The sequence below is a fragment of the Hyperolius riggenbachi genome, chromosome 6, assembly GCF_040937935.1.
Source record: "Hyperolius riggenbachi isolate aHypRig1 chromosome 6, aHypRig1.pri, whole genome shotgun sequence".
In the NCBI taxonomy this organism is placed as follows: Eukaryota; Metazoa; Chordata; class Amphibia; order Anura; family Hyperoliidae; genus Hyperolius; species Hyperolius riggenbachi.
This window is the reverse complement of record NC_090651.1, coordinates 95,598,528-95,619,094: the sequence shown is the minus strand read 5'-3', so window position 1 is coordinate 95,619,094 and position 20,567 is coordinate 95,598,528. Positions and strand designations below refer to the sequence as shown.

Genomic DNA, 20,567 nt, shown 5'->3' with positions numbered 1-20,567 from the left:
TTTCCATAACCCAGTACACTTTACTAGTGCAGGCAGTGCATATTGAGTTTATTGAGCTTTGCACAAATTGCATAACTTTGTTCATACATGCAGTACCCAAAGGTTGGAGAAAAAGTACTGTAAAATTTAGTAAGAGTATTTTCTTGCCTTCTGGTGGCTAAAAAAAGGCATTTTATGACAAGTTGTGAAAATTTCACCTAGGAGAAAACTCAGGGGAAAAAGTGAATTGCATATGGGCCATATTGTTTTCCAGGCTTTAGTGAATATAATTCAATGGCCCATGTGCAATTAACCTTTTATTTTAGGTGATAACTTTAAACTTGCCAATAAAATGCCTTTATGCCACCAGAAAGCAAAAAAAGCAAAAAATACTAAAAATAATTTTGATGGTACTTTTCCCCCTACCTTTCGGTAATTTTTTTCAGTTGAAATGTGCTGGAAAGTTATTTTAACCTCCTTGCCGGTAATCCCGAACTGAGTTCGGGGTAAGCCGGCGCGGAGGATTTCTCAGGCCCTGGTGGGCCAATTTGCGCCGATTCACCACTACCCGGCACGCCGCCCCCCGACCCGTTGCGCAGCCTGGCCAGTCACCACCAGGCTGCGCTATGGGGTGGATCGAGACGCCCCCAACGCCATGACATCTATGACGTCATCCCGATTGTCCCCACGGTGACGGGGGAAGCCAAACATGTAGCTAGCACTAGTCTAGCTACATGATTTAAAAAAAAAATTAAAAATAAAGTGCTGCGCCGCCCCCCCTGACAATTTTTTTGCGACGGCAGGGGGGTTAAATAGAAGATGAAATATTATCTCCTAGGAGAAAACTTGGGAGAAAAAGCTAATGGTAAATGGGCCAGTGAGTGATGCTCCCCATCACATCTGAGGTAAATCTCACAGTAAGAGAGCTAATAAAACATGAAGGCAGGGTTCAGTAAGATGTGATAACCAGCAATAATACATGAGCTGTACAGAACAGCCTCACTGAACTTTTGTGTATCAATCCCGTTGTTGCTTGGCATTTGAAATGTTACATTCTTTCATTGTTTATTCTGAGAACCTTTTCAGTGTATCAAACCTTTTCATACTGGTGACTTTAGTAGTTCTACCGTGAGTCACTAATGACAGATTGCACTATCCTGAATTCTGGATCAAGGCACACAATGCCTGTAAATGTTACTTTTGTATCAAATTATTTTAAAACGGTATGTAGGAAATGTAAAGATACACAAGAAAAAAAAGGAAGCTGAACATTGTGAAAGTAAGAGTAGCAAACGGGCTGAGTTTAAAGTTTTTAATTTTTGTTTACATTCTTGGAATGAAACAGTGGATGCATCGGCATACTCCAGTTACCTTCTCATGATGAAGAAGTCTGGTCCGTTTGTTCTTGTGAATGAGTTGTTGGATTGTTTGGACTGTTGTATTGTTTGGTTAGCCACCAGTAACATGGCGGATGCGAAATTGCACACCAGGGATAGAATTAAGCCAGAAGAAAGTTACCTTGACCTCTAGAAAAAGGGGTTGATCACCAAAACGATCAGGTCTCCAAATGCAATAATGGCCAGAGCAGCCCACTACTGTCCTAAACTGCTGACAGCTAGTGGACCTGCTATTTATATTGAGTTGTAAAGAGTGTATTGATTGAACTACAGTGATCTGGTCGTAAAGGACAACTGAAGTTAGAAGAATATGAAAGCTGTCATATGTATTTCCTTTAAAAAAAACCTTTTTAAAGCTTGCAATACAGCATTGAACAATTACCGTATATACTCGCAAGCAAGCCGACCCGCATGTAAGCCGACCCCCCCACTTTTACCCCAAAAAACAGGAAAAAATGATTGACCCTCATGTAAGCCGGGGGTAGGAAACGCTGGCCGCGTGATCCCCCCAGTATGTCCCAGTATAGGTAGGTATAGCTAGTAAAATGCCCCAGTATAGCTAGTATAGTGCTCAGTATAGCTAGTATAGTGCTCAGTATAGCTAGTATAGTGCTCAGTATAGCTAGTATAGTGCCCAGTATAGCCAGTATAGTGCCCAGTATAGCCAGTATAGTGCCCAGTATAGCCAGTATAGTGCTCAGTATAGCTAGTATAGTGCTCAGTATAGCTAGTATAGTGCTCAGTATAGCTAGTGAAGTGCCCCAGTTTAGCTAGTATAGTGCTCAGTATAGCTAGTATAGTGCCCCATTATAGCTAGTATAGTGCCCCATTATAGCTTGTATAGTGCCCTAGTATAGCTAGCATAGTGCCCCAGTATAGCTAGCATAGTGCCCCATATAGCTAGCATAGTGCCCCATATAGCTAGCATAGTGCCCCATATAGCTAGCATAGTGCCCCATATAGCTAGCATAGTGCCCCAGTATGGGTGGGTGGGTGGGTAGGTGCTGTCCCTCCCCGCTCCCCCGCGGCCGCCGCTGCTATTACCTTAGGCGGCGCCGCTTCCTCTATTCCCGTCCTCCTCCGGTAACTCATTCACAGCAGCGCGCCTCTCGCTGCTGTGATGACGAGGAAACCATAGAGAGCGGCTTCCTGTAGCGGCGATGCCGTTACTATGGGAACCGCTCTCTATGGTTTCCTGCGTCATCACAGCAGCGGGGGGCGCGCTGCTGTGAATGAGTTACCGGAGGAGGACGGGGATAGGAAGCGGCGCCGCCTAAGGTAATAGCAGCGGCGGCCGCGGGGGGAGCGGGGAGGGACAGCACCTATACACCCACCCATCCACCCATGACGCGCAAGCAAGCCGACCCCCCAACTTTTGGCCCACTTTTGGGGGGTCAAAAATTCGGCTTGCTTGCGAGTATATACGGTACATCTTATGGTCTAGCGGAGTGTCAGAGGCTGTGCTTCCAGAGATGATCTAAAGTTACTATACTTTTTTACTCTATGAAGAGTCTGTCTATACTTTAGGATCTGAATTTTTGGAGGCATTACATTGTTTTAAAGAAACCTGCAGGTAAACAGGCACTGTGAGGGGGGTCTAGTGGGCCCTGTCCTTATTTCTGGTGATGGCTCATCTCTCTCAGTGTTTGGAGTTGCACAACAGGGTATGTGGCGTGTAACGTTCCACCCTATGTTTCCTCTCTCTGTATCTTTTCTCTGAGGTGATACTGTGCAGGATTGAAGCCAAACCAAAGGTCCCTCAACTGTTTAAAGTGAACCAGAGATGAAGCACCCTCATGTATTTTACCATATATATCAGTGGGATCATTAGAGAAACACCTACCCTGCTCTCTGTTTCATTCTTCACTGCTCAGCCAGCTTGTTATCAGCCCCGATAAAATCCCCGACTGAGCATTCAGTCTGGCTTTGCTATAATGACTTAGCTATAATGATTCCTGAGCAGAGCCACAAGGGGGCAGGCTTGGGCTTGAAAAGACATCACAGAAGACAGAATCAGCTATAATGATTCCTGAGCAAAGCCAGACTGAATGCTCAGTCGGGGATTTTATCAGAGCTGATTAGAAGCAAACTGAACAGTGAAGGATGAAACAGACAGCAGGGTAGGTGTTTTCTCTAATGTTCTCACTGATATATATGGTAAAATACATGAGGGTGCTTTGTCTCTGGTTCACTTTAAAGGGAGCGCAGAAGAATAATATTAAATAATGTGAGAAACACCTAATCTGCTGCATGTTTGTTCAGGGTTTATGGCTAAATGTATTAGTATTAGAGGCACAGGATCAGCAGGAGAGCCAGACAACTAGTATTGTTTAACCTCCTGAGCTCGCTAGAATTACAAGTCCCCCACAAAGATTTTAATAGATTTAATGCCCCCACAAGCTTTAGCTAGCACTAGGCTAGCTAGTATAAGTAGCCAGCACCCTCCGATCCCTGGCAATAACCCGATCCAGCCACTTAATACATTACCCCACCTGGCTCCAGCGATTGGCGCAGCCTTTCCGCACAGCTCCGGTCTCTCTATGGGGAGGATCGGGTCTGCGCATGACGTCGGCGTACGATCCTCCCCATAGAGAGAGCAGGGCTGTTCAGGAAGGCTGCAGTGATCGCTGGATCCTAGCTGGGTAAAGTATAATCGGGAGGATCAGCGGCAATCGGAGGGTGCCGGCTACTTATGCTAGCTAGCCTAGTGCTAGCTAAAGCTTGTGTGGGCATTAAATCTTTTAGAATCTTTGTGGGGACTCTAGCTGCAAAACCTCCTGAGCTCCTGAGCGACATAACGCTCAGCAGGTTAAAAGGCAACAAATGTGGCAGCTCCATATTCTTCTCGTTTTGTTCTTTAGCAATTGCTGAGTTAATGGTTAATGGCACAATCCTGTTGTGAATTGGTAATACAGCTACTTATACCCCTTACCAAGTTATCTCAGAGAGTCCATCATCTCACCCTAAGGGCCCATTTCCACTTGCAAAGTGATGCGAGTGCGGCTACCTAGCCGCATCACATCACTTCCACTTGCAGTCGTGTCATTTACGCATCTCCCGATGTGGAAGTGACTGGAGATGGGATGCGGATGCGGCCAAGCAAGAATCTGCAGCATGCTCCGTTCCTCTCCGCATAACCAGCACGCAATGGAATCTGTTCCACTGCCATGCATGGGTTACAGTTCGGCCGCGGTGTGATGCGGCTATGTAGCTGCATCGCACCCGTGGAAACAGGCCCTAAAAACAAATTGACTTCTGCGTTCTGAGTGAAAGAGCACAACCAGTAAAAGTGTCCATACAGGGGTCAATATTTCTGGAAGACTTGATCACTATGAAAACATCTGCCAGTTTTCTGTTGATTAACATGATTGATGATTTTGGATAGTTTATAGATGGAAAGTGTGAGCAGGTGGTAAATATTTGTTTAGCAGGCGGGGAGGAGAGGTGTGGGATCAACAGCCTTGTTATATTGTGTTAAATCAAGCAACACAACGCTAATGGGAGTAGCAATACAATCTGTTTTTAGACATATTTATGCTCATATTTGATCAGGCACAAGTAGAGAAGGTGGTACATCCGTCACTAGCACCTTATCGATTTACGACTGAGCAGTGATCTATTGCTTGCTCAATGAGGATGTTATCAAAGTATATAGCTAGCATCATGAATTTCAGTTTTAAATGAGCTGAATAAACCAACAAGGCAAATAAAGACTTTAAGAGACCCCAAGAAAGTCAAATTATAGTTAACCACATTAAGAAAAGAAAGATATTTAAGATTAAATCTGTACAGTGTCATACAAAAAAAAGCTAAAATAGTCTTAAAGATGATGCAAAAAACAATAATGAATGATATGTAGTCTGTAGTCATCTACAACATTATTTAAAAAATATCATATATAGCAGAATTGAAGTCAGAATATCCCATCTGCTCCACTGAATGGCAATACTACGGTAATATAAATTCTCAGAACAAACTATTTTTTAAATTTAATCTTAAAGGGTTACTAGGTTTATTTTCATTTTCTCCTGAAAGTATTTTCAGTTTTTTGCACTGCGCTCTTGTGTATTCTCTAAGCTACCTGTTTTATCTCTGAATGCAGGAGGCAAGAGTGATTTCTAGCAGCAAGCTTCTGTGTGCAAGCTAAACTGATAGAAAGCTGTATATTTCAAGAAATGATCAATATAGTGCATACACATTGAAATGCATATTACATTATTATGCAAGATGGGTGCTTACACACTAGCTGCAGTGACTAAGGACGGAATTGTAATATTCCAACAGATGACATCACTACGGGTCAAAGGCATGTAAGACAACCATATTGTCAATTTGTAGTTAGGAGACAGTGTTCATTTGTATTGTTATGCTAGACTGTAATTCTGCTTTTAACAGCCATGAACTGAAACCTGTTTGGTTTGTGGCATTTACAGCATTATTTCAAATCGTCGCTGCTCTCAGCTTTGCAGTTTGAATAAAATGGTTAATTGGTGCTCCAAATATGGCTGCCATCTGCTTGATTTCCTTTAATTGTAGCCTGTTTGCCTCAGAGGACCGGCGTTATCATGTGACATTTCTTCTTTCCACTTTCATACCCAAGAACAGAGGATTAATGCTCAATTTATTCAGTATTAATTAACACCTCTTTCTTTCCTCTCTGCAGTGAATTTGCCAAAGAGAGAGAGCGTGTGGAGAACAGGAGAGCCTTCATGAAGTTGCGCAGGCAGCAGCAGATTGAGAGGGAATTGAATGGCTATCGAGCCTGGATAGATAAAGCTGGTGAGTAAATATCTCCTGAGGCATCTTTCCATGCTTTGTTTTCCTAGCAACAATGGCTCTTCAAAACTCATTTCATGGTCACGCTCTCATAGAACAACGTGATCAAGTGAAGAAGTTAGAAAATAATTAATCCAGAAAGATGCGTTACTTCATTGAAAGGACAACTTTAACGGCAGGGATGTGGAGGCTGCCATATTTATTTACTTTAAAGCAATGCCAGTTGCCTGGCTATCCTGCTGATCCTCAACCTCTAATATGTTTAGCCAAAGACCCTGAACAAGCATATGCATATGCAGATCAAATGTTTCTGACATTATTGTCAGATCCGACAAGATTAGCTACAGGCTTGTTTTTAGTGTGATTCAAACACTGCTGCAGCCAAATAGATCAGCAGGGCTGCCAGGCAACTGGTTTTATTTAAAGGAAATAAATAAGGCAGCCTCCATATTCTACTCACTTCAGTTGTCCTTTAAGAGCTAAAAGGAGCACTAAATAGAGTATACAGTATGTTGAAGTGCCTATACATCTGTAGACAATAGGAAGCAGGGACTTAAAGTGCACCTGAGATGGAAGGGGGGGGGAGAAATATACATACCTGGGGCTTCCCTCAGGCTTATCGCTCCCTTGCCATCCTCCTCCGCCTCCTGGATTTTCTGAAATTGACCCCAGAAAGTCCTCCCGTCTGCAGAGCATGCCCCGTTGTAAGCAGGGAGGGCGCGCAGGCGCAGCCCGACTGCTTCTCCACTGACTGGATGATTTTCCATGGCCAATTTCAGAAGATCCAGGAGACAGAGGTGGATGGCAAAGGAGCGATTGCCTGGAGGGGGCTGGAGGAAGCCCCAGGTATGTATATTTTTATTTCTCCCTTCTCATCTCAAATTTACTTTAAGTACAAATCATAAGCCCCCCCAGCAAAACTTTGATGGGCCTCCATGTTCACACCCTTTCCCTTGTCTACCCTTAGTGACCCTCACAGGATGTCAGGCAACTGGTATTGTTTAAAAGGAAATAAAGATGACAGGAAGTTTTATCATATATACTGTATCTCACTAATATTATTAATGCGAAAGTTTGGATGTTTGTTACTTAATCACGGCTGAACGGATTTAAATGAAATTTGGCACACACCTTACCTGGAATAACATATAGGATACTTTTATCCCCATAATAAAAGTCTGCAGAGACAAATACAAATTTCACTGGGAAAGTGTAAACTGCAGCCATTCTTACACTGTTAATTGCAGGGTTCTCAGACTTTGCACAGTTGGTCACTGGGTGACTAGGATTAATATTCAGAAAAGTGGGTGGAGCCTACAAAAGCCAATCAAAATTGACATATTGATTTACAAAGGGAATATTTAATTGCTGCCATTCTTGCACTGTTAATGGCACAAGCCTTAAACCTAGTACAGTTGGTCATTGGGTGACCGTGGTTCAAATTCAGAAAAAGGGGGTGGAGCCACAGCCAATCAGATTTGTTTTATTTCAATGCAAATTATTAATTCCAAAGTCCGCAAAACTCAAAAACTTGGTCATTGAGTAATTGTGTGTTAGGGTTAGAAAAAGTGGGCGCAGCCAACACCAGCCAAACACATACCCGGGCAACGCCGGGCCATCAGTGGGCGGAGACAAATAAAAATTTTACTGGGAAAATGTAAATTGCAGCCATCTTAAAACTGTTAATTGTAGGGTTCTCAAACTTTGCACAGTTGGTCACTGGGTGACTGGGATTAATATTCAGAAAAGTGAGTGGAGCCTACAAAAGCCAATCAAAATTCACCTATTCATTTTCAAGGGGAATATTTAAATTGCTGCCATTCTTGCACTGTTAATGGCACAAGCCTCAAACCTGGTACAGTTGGTCATTGGGTGACTGGGGTTCAAATTCAGAAAAGGGGGTGGAGCCACAGCCAAACAGATTTGTTTCATTTCAATGCAAATTATTGATGCCAAAGACCGCAAAGCTCACAAACTAGGTCATTGAGTAATTGTGTGTAATGCTGTGAATACACGGTACGTTTCTGTACCGTGTATTGAGCCACTCGTCCCTGCGGGCGCTTCCTTATCTTCCACTTCGTTTATTCTTTTTTCCTGCCCGCCGGTATCGAGCACGTTGGATATTTTCAATCGAGCCATCAGGGACTCGACTGATAATAAAAAACGTAACATGTATTCACAGCATTAGGGTTAGAAAAAGTGGGTGGAACCAACACCAGCCAAACACATACCCTGGCAACGCTGGGCTATCAGCTAGTAATAATAGGAAGTGTTTTTGATGATGAAACCAAGATAACTAACGTAAAAGTGAGTATCCCAAATTATTTACTACATACTATTATTTATGGCATCACGACTCTTCAAGATCTTTCTGCGGCTTGGTGTGCACACTAAGAATGCTCCTAGGACAAAACTAAACTAAACCTGTCAGCCCTTTCTAGTGCCTGAGTGTGTGTGTGTGTGTGTGTGTTCATAGTGTGTGTGTGTGTGTGTGTGTGTGTGTGTGTGTGTGTGTGTGTGTGTGTGTGTGTGTGTGTTCATAGTGTGTGTGTGTGTGTGTGTGTGTGTGTTCATAGTGAATTCTGCATTCTAACTCTTGTTCTGCTCGGAGAAGGCGTCAGTAAGCTGGCTGGCAGTCATCCAAAAGTGAATTATTGCTTTCACCGAGTTTACTATTGAAAGCTAGAATTAATGTTTTGCGTTTGACTTTTTCTTACTCCGTGTCTCTCTGTCTTTCTTTATAAAGAGGAAGTGATGCTTGCTGAAGAAAATAAGAATTCTGGGACCTCAGCCTTAGAAGGTAAGGCAGGTTATTAATCATCCAGCACTTAGCCTTTCTGTGCACACTCTTTAATCTAGGATGTATTTCTGGACAGGATGACTTGTTCCCTATGACTTCTACTTGCAGTTCTCAGGAGAGCAACAATTAAAAGGAGCAGAACAGAAGCCATGAATCGGGACACAAACGAGGACCACTGTCCTGATATCTCCTCTGTTGGTGAGCTGCTTCATTTCTTTATTCTTGTGTAGGTTTTTAGTTGCTTTTGACCCTTTTGTACTGTAGTGTGTAGTCATGCCTTGAAGAACAAGCGACACCCATGCTAACCTAGAAATAAAAAACACATATATAAGTTGATAAATACTATTTATACCTACATAACAGATGTATTGTGCTATCCACGTAATGATTCCTGTGAATTTTATAAAGGAAAAGCAGAAAATCCTATTCTAGGCAGTGGCCATTTTGCCAAGCTAATGCTGACATCATATCCTCCCTGACTCTTGTCCCCCCCCTCCCTTCTATTGCTAATTGTGTATTCATCAGCTGCCCTCCTCCCAGAGTCTTCAGACATTCCCACTGAGGTGTATATTAGGAACTGCACTGTCTTTTTTTATTTTCTCCAATCGCTGGATCACCTCAGCCTTGCTTGTAAACACAAGTGAGCAGAGGTGTTTCAGATAAGAAGCTAGGCAGGGAAATAAATGTAAGAGGAGGAATATATTATAGATAAAAATAACCCCCAGCATTCAACTGATTGGCACTGACTACTAAAGGGCCAATGCTCCTAAAGTATGTGATAACTCAAAACTATATCGGCAGAAAAAGTTTTGCAAGTTTTGAACGCAGGATTAGCATCTTTATCACTTTATACACTTAGACCACTTGCTGTTGAAATTTGATTTTTATGGTGACAAATTAATACCGCTTTAAGAAGAGTACTGGTAGGAGCTGCAGTTTGACATCATCTCTGCAGTGCTACCTGTTGGTGAAACTTAGTATTGCATGACATGGTGGAGTACCTGAAGCAAATCTCTTGTTTTACTGCTCATTTGTATATCCTTATTATAACAGTGAAGCAGAGGTCTGGACAAATAAATCAACAATCATGTTTGTTTTATTTTGTTATCATGCAACAATTATTATATATAGCTTAGCTGCTAGTATAATTACCTCATGTGTTTCTTATGTTTTAATTCCTGCCTTATTTCAATTCCTCATTTTCCTACCAGGATTTGTTATTTAATTTTCCCATTGGTACACACATGAATGGACCAGTGGGAAACCTCAGTTAGAAAGTCAAAATGCGGATGCAGTGTGAAAAATGAACAAATCCCATCTGACTTCCCTAGAAATTAAGAGAGTAGGTTTTGGACAGGTGCTGCTAATTAAATTATTTTGATTCACTGATAACCAGGAAGTCTGAGTAGCAATATGTACCCAGATAGTTCTTGTACCCAGATATCCAAAGGTACTAAAAGGTACTCTCAGTAAAAAAAAAATCTTTTATATATGTATATATTTACTTTCTCAAAACAGAACATATTTGCAATTATTTAGCTTTATGTGTTCAAGAATTCTCCCATAATACCTCCCTACTGAATTTGATTGGGAAAATCATTGCTTTATGCCCCTACTATCATTTATTTATGTGGTAGTCATAGTACCGTATATACTCAAGTATAAGCTGACCCCCAACTTTTCCCCCCAAAAAAGTGGGGAAAATGATTGACCTGAGTATAAGCCGAGGGTAGGAAATGTCGCATCATTACTCCTGCATGTTTTAAATCCTTCAGTCCACTCATTACTCGTGCATGTCCTGCAGTCATTCAGTCCGCTCATTACTCCTGCATGTCCTGCAGTCATTCAGTCCGCTCATTACTCCTGCATGTCCAGCAATCATTCAGTCCGCTCATTACGCCTACATGTCCTGCAGTCATTCAGTCCACTCATTTTTCTAGTCAGTCTGTCTCTTTACATTGGCATGATATCACTTATAGTGAGGCCCAATGCTTTGATATGTCTCCAGGTAAGTTTGCACCAAGAAATTCAGACAGCATGAGTGCAGCAGATTATTTAGTGTAGCTCACTAGCTCAGCACTCTGTGTGGGCTGTGTGCTGTGCCGCCCCCCCTCTGTGACAGCATGTTAATTGGCAAAATAAGTGTCCTGGGTGCTGCTCTCACCTCATGGCTGCAGCTGCCCGGGCCTTCGTCATCAACTGTACTCAGCATCTCACACGGCTCGGCACTCTGTCAGCTGTGTTAGCCCCCCCCCCCCCCCCCGTGACAGCATGCTAACTGGCATAAGTGTGTTGCTCTCACCTAATGGCTTTAGCTGCCTTTGTCATCGCCTGTACTCCGCATCTCCTGCAGCTTCTCCGATCCCGGTCTTCCGCCCCCTTGTGCAGGTCTCCCCCGATGTCAACTTCTCTGTGCTTGGGTCTTGTCGAGACACAGTGCACTGCCGGGAACTCATCTCTATGATCCCTGCAGTGATGCACGTGGGGAGAGGCGCCACTAGATGGCATCATACCAATGAGGGTGCGAGTGTTCCTGTTGAGGCGCTGTGTCCCGACCCAAGCTCCTAACAGCTAACAGCGGGTGAGAGGGGGAGCAGAGAATCCAGGGGAGAAGCTGAGTACAGGCGAAGACGAAGGCCCAGGCAGCAGCAGCCAGCAGCATGCTATCTGTCATGGAGGGGGCTGGCACAGCACACAGGTGGCACTGACTGAATATCTGCACACAAGTCCACATATGGTGAGGGGGGGACAATAGCCGTACCGCTCAGCTCCGCTGTGTGCAGTGAGGAGAGGAGGGTTCGGAAGGACACTCAGAAGGGGCTTACACGTTGATAGTGACTCAAGTATAAGCTGAGACCCTCACTTTTGCGCCCCAAAACTTGGCTTATACTCAATTATATACGGTATAATTATATACAGTAATTACAGTGACAAATGTAACATGATGTATAAAATATATAAGAAATTCCATGACACAATATAAATAACAAATTCCAAGACACAAAGTGTGACAGAGCCCTGCCCCTGCGAGCTTACAATGAAAAGGAATGGAGGGGGCAAGAGGTGGGGTAATATACAATATGCATACCTAGAGGAAGTGTGTTGTTCCCTTGCTTTATAGGTATGACTCAGACACAATGGAATCTGTTGTTTGTTGTTTTACACCTGGGATAAAGGTGCGTACACACGCACTACTAAATGCAACGACGGGCCCGCCGGACACTCCCGCTGGGCGGTCTTTAGCTGACAGTATGCGCGTGTGTACGCACTGTCGGCGGACTGATAAGGCTGTTTCTGAACAATTCCCAGCTCCCCAGAGCCTGCTCTAGCACCGTAGTTGTACAAATACTTGTTGACGGCTTTCTCCTGTTGTAGCAGGCAGTCAAACATGAGGAGCGTTGAATTCCAGTGAGTCGGGCTATCGCAAATCAAGAGCCTCACCGGCAGGTTGTTTCTCTGCTGAATATCGGCCAAGTGCGCCATGGCTGTGTAGGAATGCCTGAAATGCCCACACATCTTCCTGGACTGCTTCAGGACCTCCTGTAAGCCTGGGTACTTACACACAAATCTTTGGATTATAAGATTCAGCACATTTGCCATGCAGGGTACATGTGTCAACTTTCCCAAAGTCAAAGCTGAAATGAGATTGCTGCCGTTGTCACACACCATGTTGCCGATCTCCAGTTGGTGCAGGGTCAACCACCGATACACCTGTTTGTTCAGAGCAGCCAGGAGAGCTGCTCCAGTGGTCAGCCATGGATCCACCTGTTTGTTCAGAGCAGCCAGGAGAGCTGCTCCAGTGTGACTCTCGGCTTTGAGGCAAAACATGTCTAAGATGGCGTGACACCGTCGTACCGGGCATGCAGCATAGGCCCTGGGGAGCCGGGGTGTGTCGTTGGAGAGGAGATCGCAGCACCAGCCAAGGAGGAGGACAACAGCGAAGAGGATGTGGAGGAGTAGGAGGAGAAGGAGAGGAGGTGGCAGCAGGCCTGCCTGCAAGCCATGGAGGTGTTACAACTAGGTCCGCTGCACAGCCACGTACTCCCTGCTTGCCGCCAGTGGTCACCAGGTTGACCCAATGTGCTGTATAAGTAATGTATCTGCCCTGACCGTGCTTTGCAGACCAGGCATCCGTGGTCAGATGGACCCTTGACACCTAACTCAGACATATGAGGTGGTGTAACATGCTTAGCGCCTTCATCTTGTAACAATAATGGCTGTGGATCAGTTAATTCCCCACCAAATAACTCCTGCGAACTTTCAAATGGAGCGGATGTGGTGCTAGAGTAGCAGTGGTGGTTCCCGGCTGATTGTTAAGTGGGGTGCCAGAATCAGAGCAGGAGGAGTAAGATATGTCACGGTTCCATGCGGAAGCTGAGGAAGATGAGATTTTCTGTGTTAAATAGTCAACTACGTCCTGACAATCTTGGGAGTTGATGGCATGTGCCTTCTGAACACTGTACTTTGGTCGTGGGCTGCACAAAATCATGTCAGCACAACCTTGAACAGACCTGCCGGGTACCCTGCCTCTGGCTCAGCCTCTGCCTCTGCCTGTTGTTTTGTCCATATTGGGGGGGGGGGGGGGGGGTGAAGTGAAAGGTATGCATTTACTTGACTTAAACAGTGTGCCGTCACAGATGCAGTGAAAGGTATGCACTGACTGCTGGCATAATACAATTTGCAGTCACACAGCTGCAGTGAAAGGTACTGACTGCTGGTATAATACAATGTGCAGTCACACAGATGCAGTGAAAGGTATACACTGACTGGTAATATAATACAATGTGCAGTCACACAGATGCAGTGAAAGGTACTGACTGCTGGTATAATACCATGCGCAGTCACACAGATGCAGTGAAAGGTACTGACTGCTGGTATAATACAATGTGCAGTCACACAGATGCAGTGAAAGGTATACACTGACTGCTGGTATAATACAATGTGCAGTCACACAGATGCAGTGAAAGGTATACACTGACTGCTGGTATAATACAATGTGCAGTCACACAGATGCAGTGAAAGGTACGGACTGCTAGTATAATACCATGTGCAGTCACAAAGATGCAGTGAAAGGTACTGACTGCTGGTATAATACAATGTGCAGTCACACAGATGCAGTGAAAGGTATACACTGACTGCTGGTATAATACAATGTGCAGTCACACAGATGCAGTGAAAGGTATACACTGACTGCTGGTATAATACAATGTGCAGTCACACAGATGCAGTGAAAGGTATGCACTGACTGCTTGTATAATACAATGAGGTCCAGCTGACTGCTGTATAATGATGAGATGAATACACTTGAAATCCTATAACGATAATCTGTTATGGAGGGCAAGTCTGCCATCCATTCAAGTGAAAGGTATGCACTGACAGGTATAATACAATGTGCAGTCACAGAGATGCAGTGAAAGGTATGCAATGACAGGTATAATACAATGTGCAGTCACACAGATGCAGTGAAAGGTACCGACTGTTGGTATAATACAATGTGCAGTCACACAGATGCAGTGAAAGGTATGCAGTGCCTGCTGGTATAATACAATGTGCAGTCACACAGATGCAGTGAAAGGTATGCACTGACTGCTGGTATAATACCATGTGCAGTCACACAGATGCAGTGAAAGGTACTGACTGCTGGTATAATACAATGAGCAGTCACACAGATGCAGTGAAAGGTATACACTGACTGCTGGTATAATACAATGTGCAGTCACACAGATGCAGTGAAAGGTACGGACTGCTGGTATAATACAATGTGCAGTCACACATACTGTAATAGTTATAAATTGAGGAGAATTTGAATACATTCACTGAGCACTATAGTCATCTTAGGGTGCCTACACACATCAAATTTTATTTGCCCATGGCCAGTCAGTGACCAAATTTTACCACCTCCATGTAGTATAAGAGCCAAAAGAATTTGAATACTATGAACAGATTGGGTTCTATTCTCATAACTTCTCATACATGACATATTTATCACCTAATTAATAAAAGTAACCTTTCAGCACATTTTCAAGCAAAATAATTACTCAAAGTAAGTTGTTCCTGATTAACTTCATTTTGATATTACTTTTCTTGCATTAAAGCGGAATGAAACCCAGTATTTCTTCTTTGCTATAATAGATTATTTACAGCATATTATATACAACCAACATTTTTTTTACTAGAACAGCATTTAAAGGGTTACACACAGGACTTAAAAGTTCAGTGCAGAGAAATCCTAATGCATCCGAAGTTGTAGATAATGTTATCTTGTGTTTAATTGTATCAAGTGAGGAATGTAAATAAACACTTCTCCAACATTGCCAGGTCCCCTGAACAAAGTCAGACAATTAAGAAAGCATTTCTGCTTGTTAGAACATGAATAAAGCAGTTATAAATAAAATGCAAAAGTCAGCTTTCAGAGCAAAAAAGTGTACTTTGGGAACTTATAATTTCTAAATGAATAATAATACTTATGCACAAAACTAAATATGATAACTGTATGGCATATATAAAGTAGGAAAACATGTTTTTATTGAATATTATGTCGTGGTTTTATACTGCTTTAATTATATTTTTGCGCTTTGGGAGTTTAAAAAATGTAACATGGATTAGGTGAAAACAGGTGAAAAAGCTTTGAAATCATGCCCATTGTATAGGTAAGCTCTCATGCTACATTACAGTTGTGAGATTGGCTACTCACTGGGCAATCAAAATGTGTGTACAAGGCTTTATTAGGGTCTTTGTAGCCTGACATAAGAAGATGATTGCAAAAATAATACAGTTAACTAGGGGGGGCATTGTGGAGTTTGAGGTGAGAATCAGATCCAGTCTGGTAAAACTTTCTTTTTAGAACAGTTTCAGACTGTTTAAGTTATTATAAATGCATGTCTGTGACTGGTTCTCTTTCAATATACTAAAATACACTGGTGGAGTTATATATGTGAAGCATAATTGCTTACCTTCGAAGGTAAGAAATTCTTCCTCTCATGTATACAGCATCTAGTAGTATCATATGATCAAGGGCACCTCCACCAGTGTTTTTTAGTATAGCCCATACCCCATAGGAGTTTTAAGCCCGCAGGCACAGACGGTGGTTGCGAGTTTTACAACCCACCCTTGTGAGTATAATACTTATACGCGAGTGCTTACATCTCTTTATCTAGCAATGCTGCACCATTGTGCACCTGGCCTCTCTGATTCTCTCTGATTCACAAGGACTTGGAGGATACGGGTAACCGTCAAGGATTGAACATTTTTCTCTTTCAGTGTGACAATGTAGCAATGATGATAACATTTACACAGTTCTTTTCTGTCTATTTTAGGTACTCCCCTTCAAAGAGCCAGTATAAAAAGCAACAAAATGGATGGCGCTTCTTATTTCCGCCACAAAGAACGGCTTTTACGTATATCTGTACGTCACCTGATCAAATCGCAACCCTTTTATTGGATGGTCCTGACAATTGTAGCACTAAACACTGGCTGTGTGGCCATTGTTCACCATAACCAGGCAATATGGCTCTCAAATATCCTGTGTAAGTGTGTTGGGACCAAATTCACAATTCTGTTCATTCTTTATGGGATCAGTGGTGTACCGACAAATCAGGCGGCCTATATTTAAAGCAGACCTGAACTGAGAACTTCCTCTCTGCTTTAAAAGATACGCAACAGCATAATAACCTTTAAAGAAAAACATTGCTTTGTTACAGCTGGTACAAATCCTGCAATAAATCTGCAGTGTTTCTACTTCCTGCTTTCATAGAAACAGACATATTGTTAACATCCTGTGCTTTCAAATGAGCCTATCTGCCATGGCAGTCACTGACACAGGGGAGAGATCAAATTACAACTTTGGATAAGACATAGATGAGAACAGATTAGACAGTCTAAACTCTCTAAAGACATACAGGGTGCATTTCTCTATGTTTTTTTATGCGTTCAGGTCCACTTTACAGTGTAATTGAAACCCTTTACAGTGTAATTGAAACCACAACTTTAGGCACTCTTGAGTTTCTCTTAAAGGGTACCTGAAGTGAAAGGTATATGAAGGCTAGTATATTGCTATAAAGAAGGACTCATATAGTTGATGCAATCTCAGGATCACGAGAAAAAAATTCCTTATGAAAAAACTTTATTGGCACATATACAAAACAGGTATATCAAAAAATAGAAAATGTATAAAAACACGGTTCTTGAATTTCAAACAATGGGTCCTCATGGAGCCAGAGTAATGGGCAAATCTTAATTTGACTTATGGAATAATTGTAGCTTTATGGGTATTTGTATTTTCATGGCAACGACACACGTTCGTTTCGGGCTTTTGTAACAGTGAATCTGCCCTTCATCAGGCCAAGGTACCCAATTCTATAAAAAAACAAACAACAACATATTAAAAGTCACACAATACACTTCCTCAGAAGACCACTAAAGGTGGTCGCGAGGAATTACAGAGGATCCACCACCAAGCAGGGTATATAACATATACACTGAAATTAGTCCAAGAGTTTTATACACCTAAAGGGTTACCAATAAAGTGTATACCCAAAGTCCTTTCAAAAATGATAGTACCTAGGTAGTAACCCCAGAAGAAGAGAAAAAAAGAAAAAGATAGTAAAAAGAGAAGGGAGAATAGTACAAAGCATAAGTTCAGCAGACCCAACAGGATACAAGCCATGAGGACTAGTAAATATCAGTCCCCCTATTAACCCATTGGTCCCAGACGGAGAACTGTACCACCTTGTGCACAAGATGTTAAATAGTGCAAGAAATACATAACATATAGATCTTTTAGAAAAATGGCATAAAGGATCAATGCAAACCTGTATGGCTCAAAAGGAAAAAACCAATAGAGGATTCAGTAAAAACGTGCTGGGGACGCCTGAGCTTACCAGGCGTACACAACCTACAGAAAAAATACAAACGAATACAAGCTAATCAAATATGCAATGGTATCCGGATATAAGACTGTACAAGAAGTGGAATCCGCACGATGTCGGTAGAAACTGCAAATCTTTATTGGATCATAAAACACGACAGGCTAACCCAACACCACATGCTGACATGTTTCGGGCGTCACACGCCCTTAATCATAGCATAGGCGTAGGCAGGAGAAAGTGACTCCTAAATAGAGTGAGGTTACACCCGAAGTCACATGCCTAGTTGGCTCCACCCACAAAGAAAGGTACATGAAAAAAAGTGCATATATAAAAAAAACACAAGTGAAATATCCCTCAAAAACGTGTGATCTGACAGATAAAATCACGCTACAAATAAAATTGTAAGTACATATGGTTATATTCACAGTAACAGTACAAAACACAGCAATGAATATGATCTAAAATCTGTAAATGAGTCAAAGGTTAGTTACTACAAAGTTGGATCAAATAACCACATAATGACAGACGGCAAGGACAAAACCAATGGATGGCCAGTCACTATTAAGTGACCGTATTAAGATCCCATTTAGCATTGAGCCCTCCCGGCGAGCGTGTCCCTAACTGAAAAATCCAGTAAGCCTCCCGTGTAAGGAGGCGTTTATAAACGTCTCCCCCTCTCGGAGGTCTCAGGACACGCTCGATACCCTGAAATGAAAAGGAGGACATATTTCCTGAATGGGCCATTCTAAAATGCTTCGCTACATTAGACACCTCCAAGGTTAACCAACCAGCTCCCCTATAATGTTCCGCTATACGTTGCCTGAGGTGCCTGGTGGTGCACCCTACATATTGGACACGACATAGGGAACACGAAATTAAATAGATCGTGTACCTCGTGTCACAATTAATGTATTGTTTTATAGGAAAGGTTCTGCCATTGGAAAACGAAGTGACAGAACGGGTGGGCTTGTGTACGGTACAGTATTGGCAAGTAGAAAAATTACTTTTATAGGACCCAAGAGTAGTCAACCAGCACGGCCGTTGCGCGCTGGAAGAAAAGAGGCTGGGTGATAGAATGCTCCCAAGCGTGGGGGCTTTTCTACTCGCGAACCTGACCCCCTGTTTGATGATCTGATTAAGGGTCTCATCCACTTGCAACACTGGCAGAGACTTCCTCACTATCTGTGTGATTTGTTTGAATTCCTGACTATAGGTGGTCACAAAAGTCATGTCGGTACTAAGTCGCGACGATCTATGGCTGGGACTAGAGGTTAATAGATCTTCTCTGCCTTCTCTTCTCTTCTCTTGGCCTGCCCTCTGGGGGAAAACCCTGTTTGTGGATCTTGGGTAGATGATTCCTCATTGGCTCTCAGTCAAAATCACTGTATTCTTGCATCCCACATGCTTTGGCCTTGGATGCCCTTGATTATCACATGGCGAGATACTCTGCTTTTTCTGCGGACCTTCAATTCTTTGTCGGGCGTGCCGTCCAATATCTGCTTACCCATAATTACTTCCTTTTTGAATCCGATTTTTATTTACAACGTTGCGGAGCATCAATGGGAGCAAAATTTTCTCCCTCACTAGCAAACTTACATATGGGCTGGTGGGAGGAGCTCCATTTGTTTACCGACTCTAATGTATTTTCGGGTCACATTATGTGGTATGGCAGATACATAGATGACCTGCTGGTCATCTGGGACGGCACGCACGAGGAGGCACTACAATTTGTTGACCTTTTGAATGCCAACTCCTTAAATTTGGTGTTCACCTCCCAGTGGACTCCTTCTGAGATCAACTACCTTGATCTCACACTGAGGGGTGATCCCTCGTCTGCCTCTGTGGTTTCCAGCACCTACCGCAAGCCCTGCAGCGGCAACTCCACCCTGAGAGCCAACAGTTGCCATCCGACTCATACCATTCGTGCGGTTCCTGTGGGAGAGTCGATTCGGGTACGTCGCAACTGCTCTGACAGTTTGGCCCTTGGTTCGGAGTTGGATGCTGTGGGTTCTCGTCTTGCTGAGCGCGGCTATCCTAGCTGGATGATCGAGAGGGGGAGGAGGCGAGCCCTAACAAAAACCAGAGAAGATCTATTAACCTCTAGTCCCAGCCATAGATCGTCGCGACTTAGTACCGACATGACTTTTGTGACCACCTATAGTCAGGAATTCAAACAAATCACACAGATAGTGAGGAAGTCTCTGCCAGTGTTGCAAGTGGATGAGACCCTTAATCAGATCATCAAACAGGGGGTCAGGTTCGCGAGTAGAAAAGCCCCCACGCTTGGGAGCATTCTATCACCCAGCCTCTTTTCTTCCAGCGCGCAACGGCCGTGCTGGTTGACTACTCTTGGGTCCTATAAATGTAATTTTTCTACTTGCCAATACTGTACCGTACACAAGCCCACCCGTTCTGTCACTTCGTTTTCCAATGGCAGAACCTTTCCTATAAAACAATACATTAATTGTGACATGAGGTACACGATCTATTTAATTTCGTGTTCCCTATGTCGTGTCCAATATGTAGGGTGCACCACCAGGCACCTCAGGCAACGTATAGCGAAACATTATAGGGGAGCTGGTTGGTTAACCTTGGAGGTGTCTAATGTAGCGAAGCATTTTAGAATGGCCCATTCAGGAAATATGTCCTCCTTTTCATTTCAGGGTATCGAGCGTGTCCTGAGACCTCCGAGAGGGGGAGACGTTTATAAACGCCTCCTTACACGGGAGGCTTACTGGATTTTTCAGT

General features: G+C 43.2%; 1 protein-coding gene across 3 annotated transcripts in view; it reads left to right on the top strand.

The window, feature by feature from the left end:
- CACNA1E (calcium voltage-gated channel subunit alpha1 E) overlaps nt 1-20,567 on the top strand; it is a 396,969-nt gene that overhangs the window by 199,188 nt on the left and 177,214 nt on the right. For all 3 annotated transcript variants that reach the window (XM_068239700.1, XM_068239701.1, XM_068239699.1), the window contains exons 7-10: nt 6,040-6,155; nt 8,899-8,952; nt 9,061-9,150; nt 16,269-16,478. In XM_068239700.1, the coding sequence (XP_068095801.1) occupies nt 6,040-6,155; nt 8,899-8,952; nt 9,061-9,150; nt 16,269-16,478 (470 nt within the window). The remainder of the gene's footprint in view (nt 1-6,039; nt 6,156-8,898; nt 8,953-9,060; nt 9,151-16,268; nt 16,479-20,567) is intronic.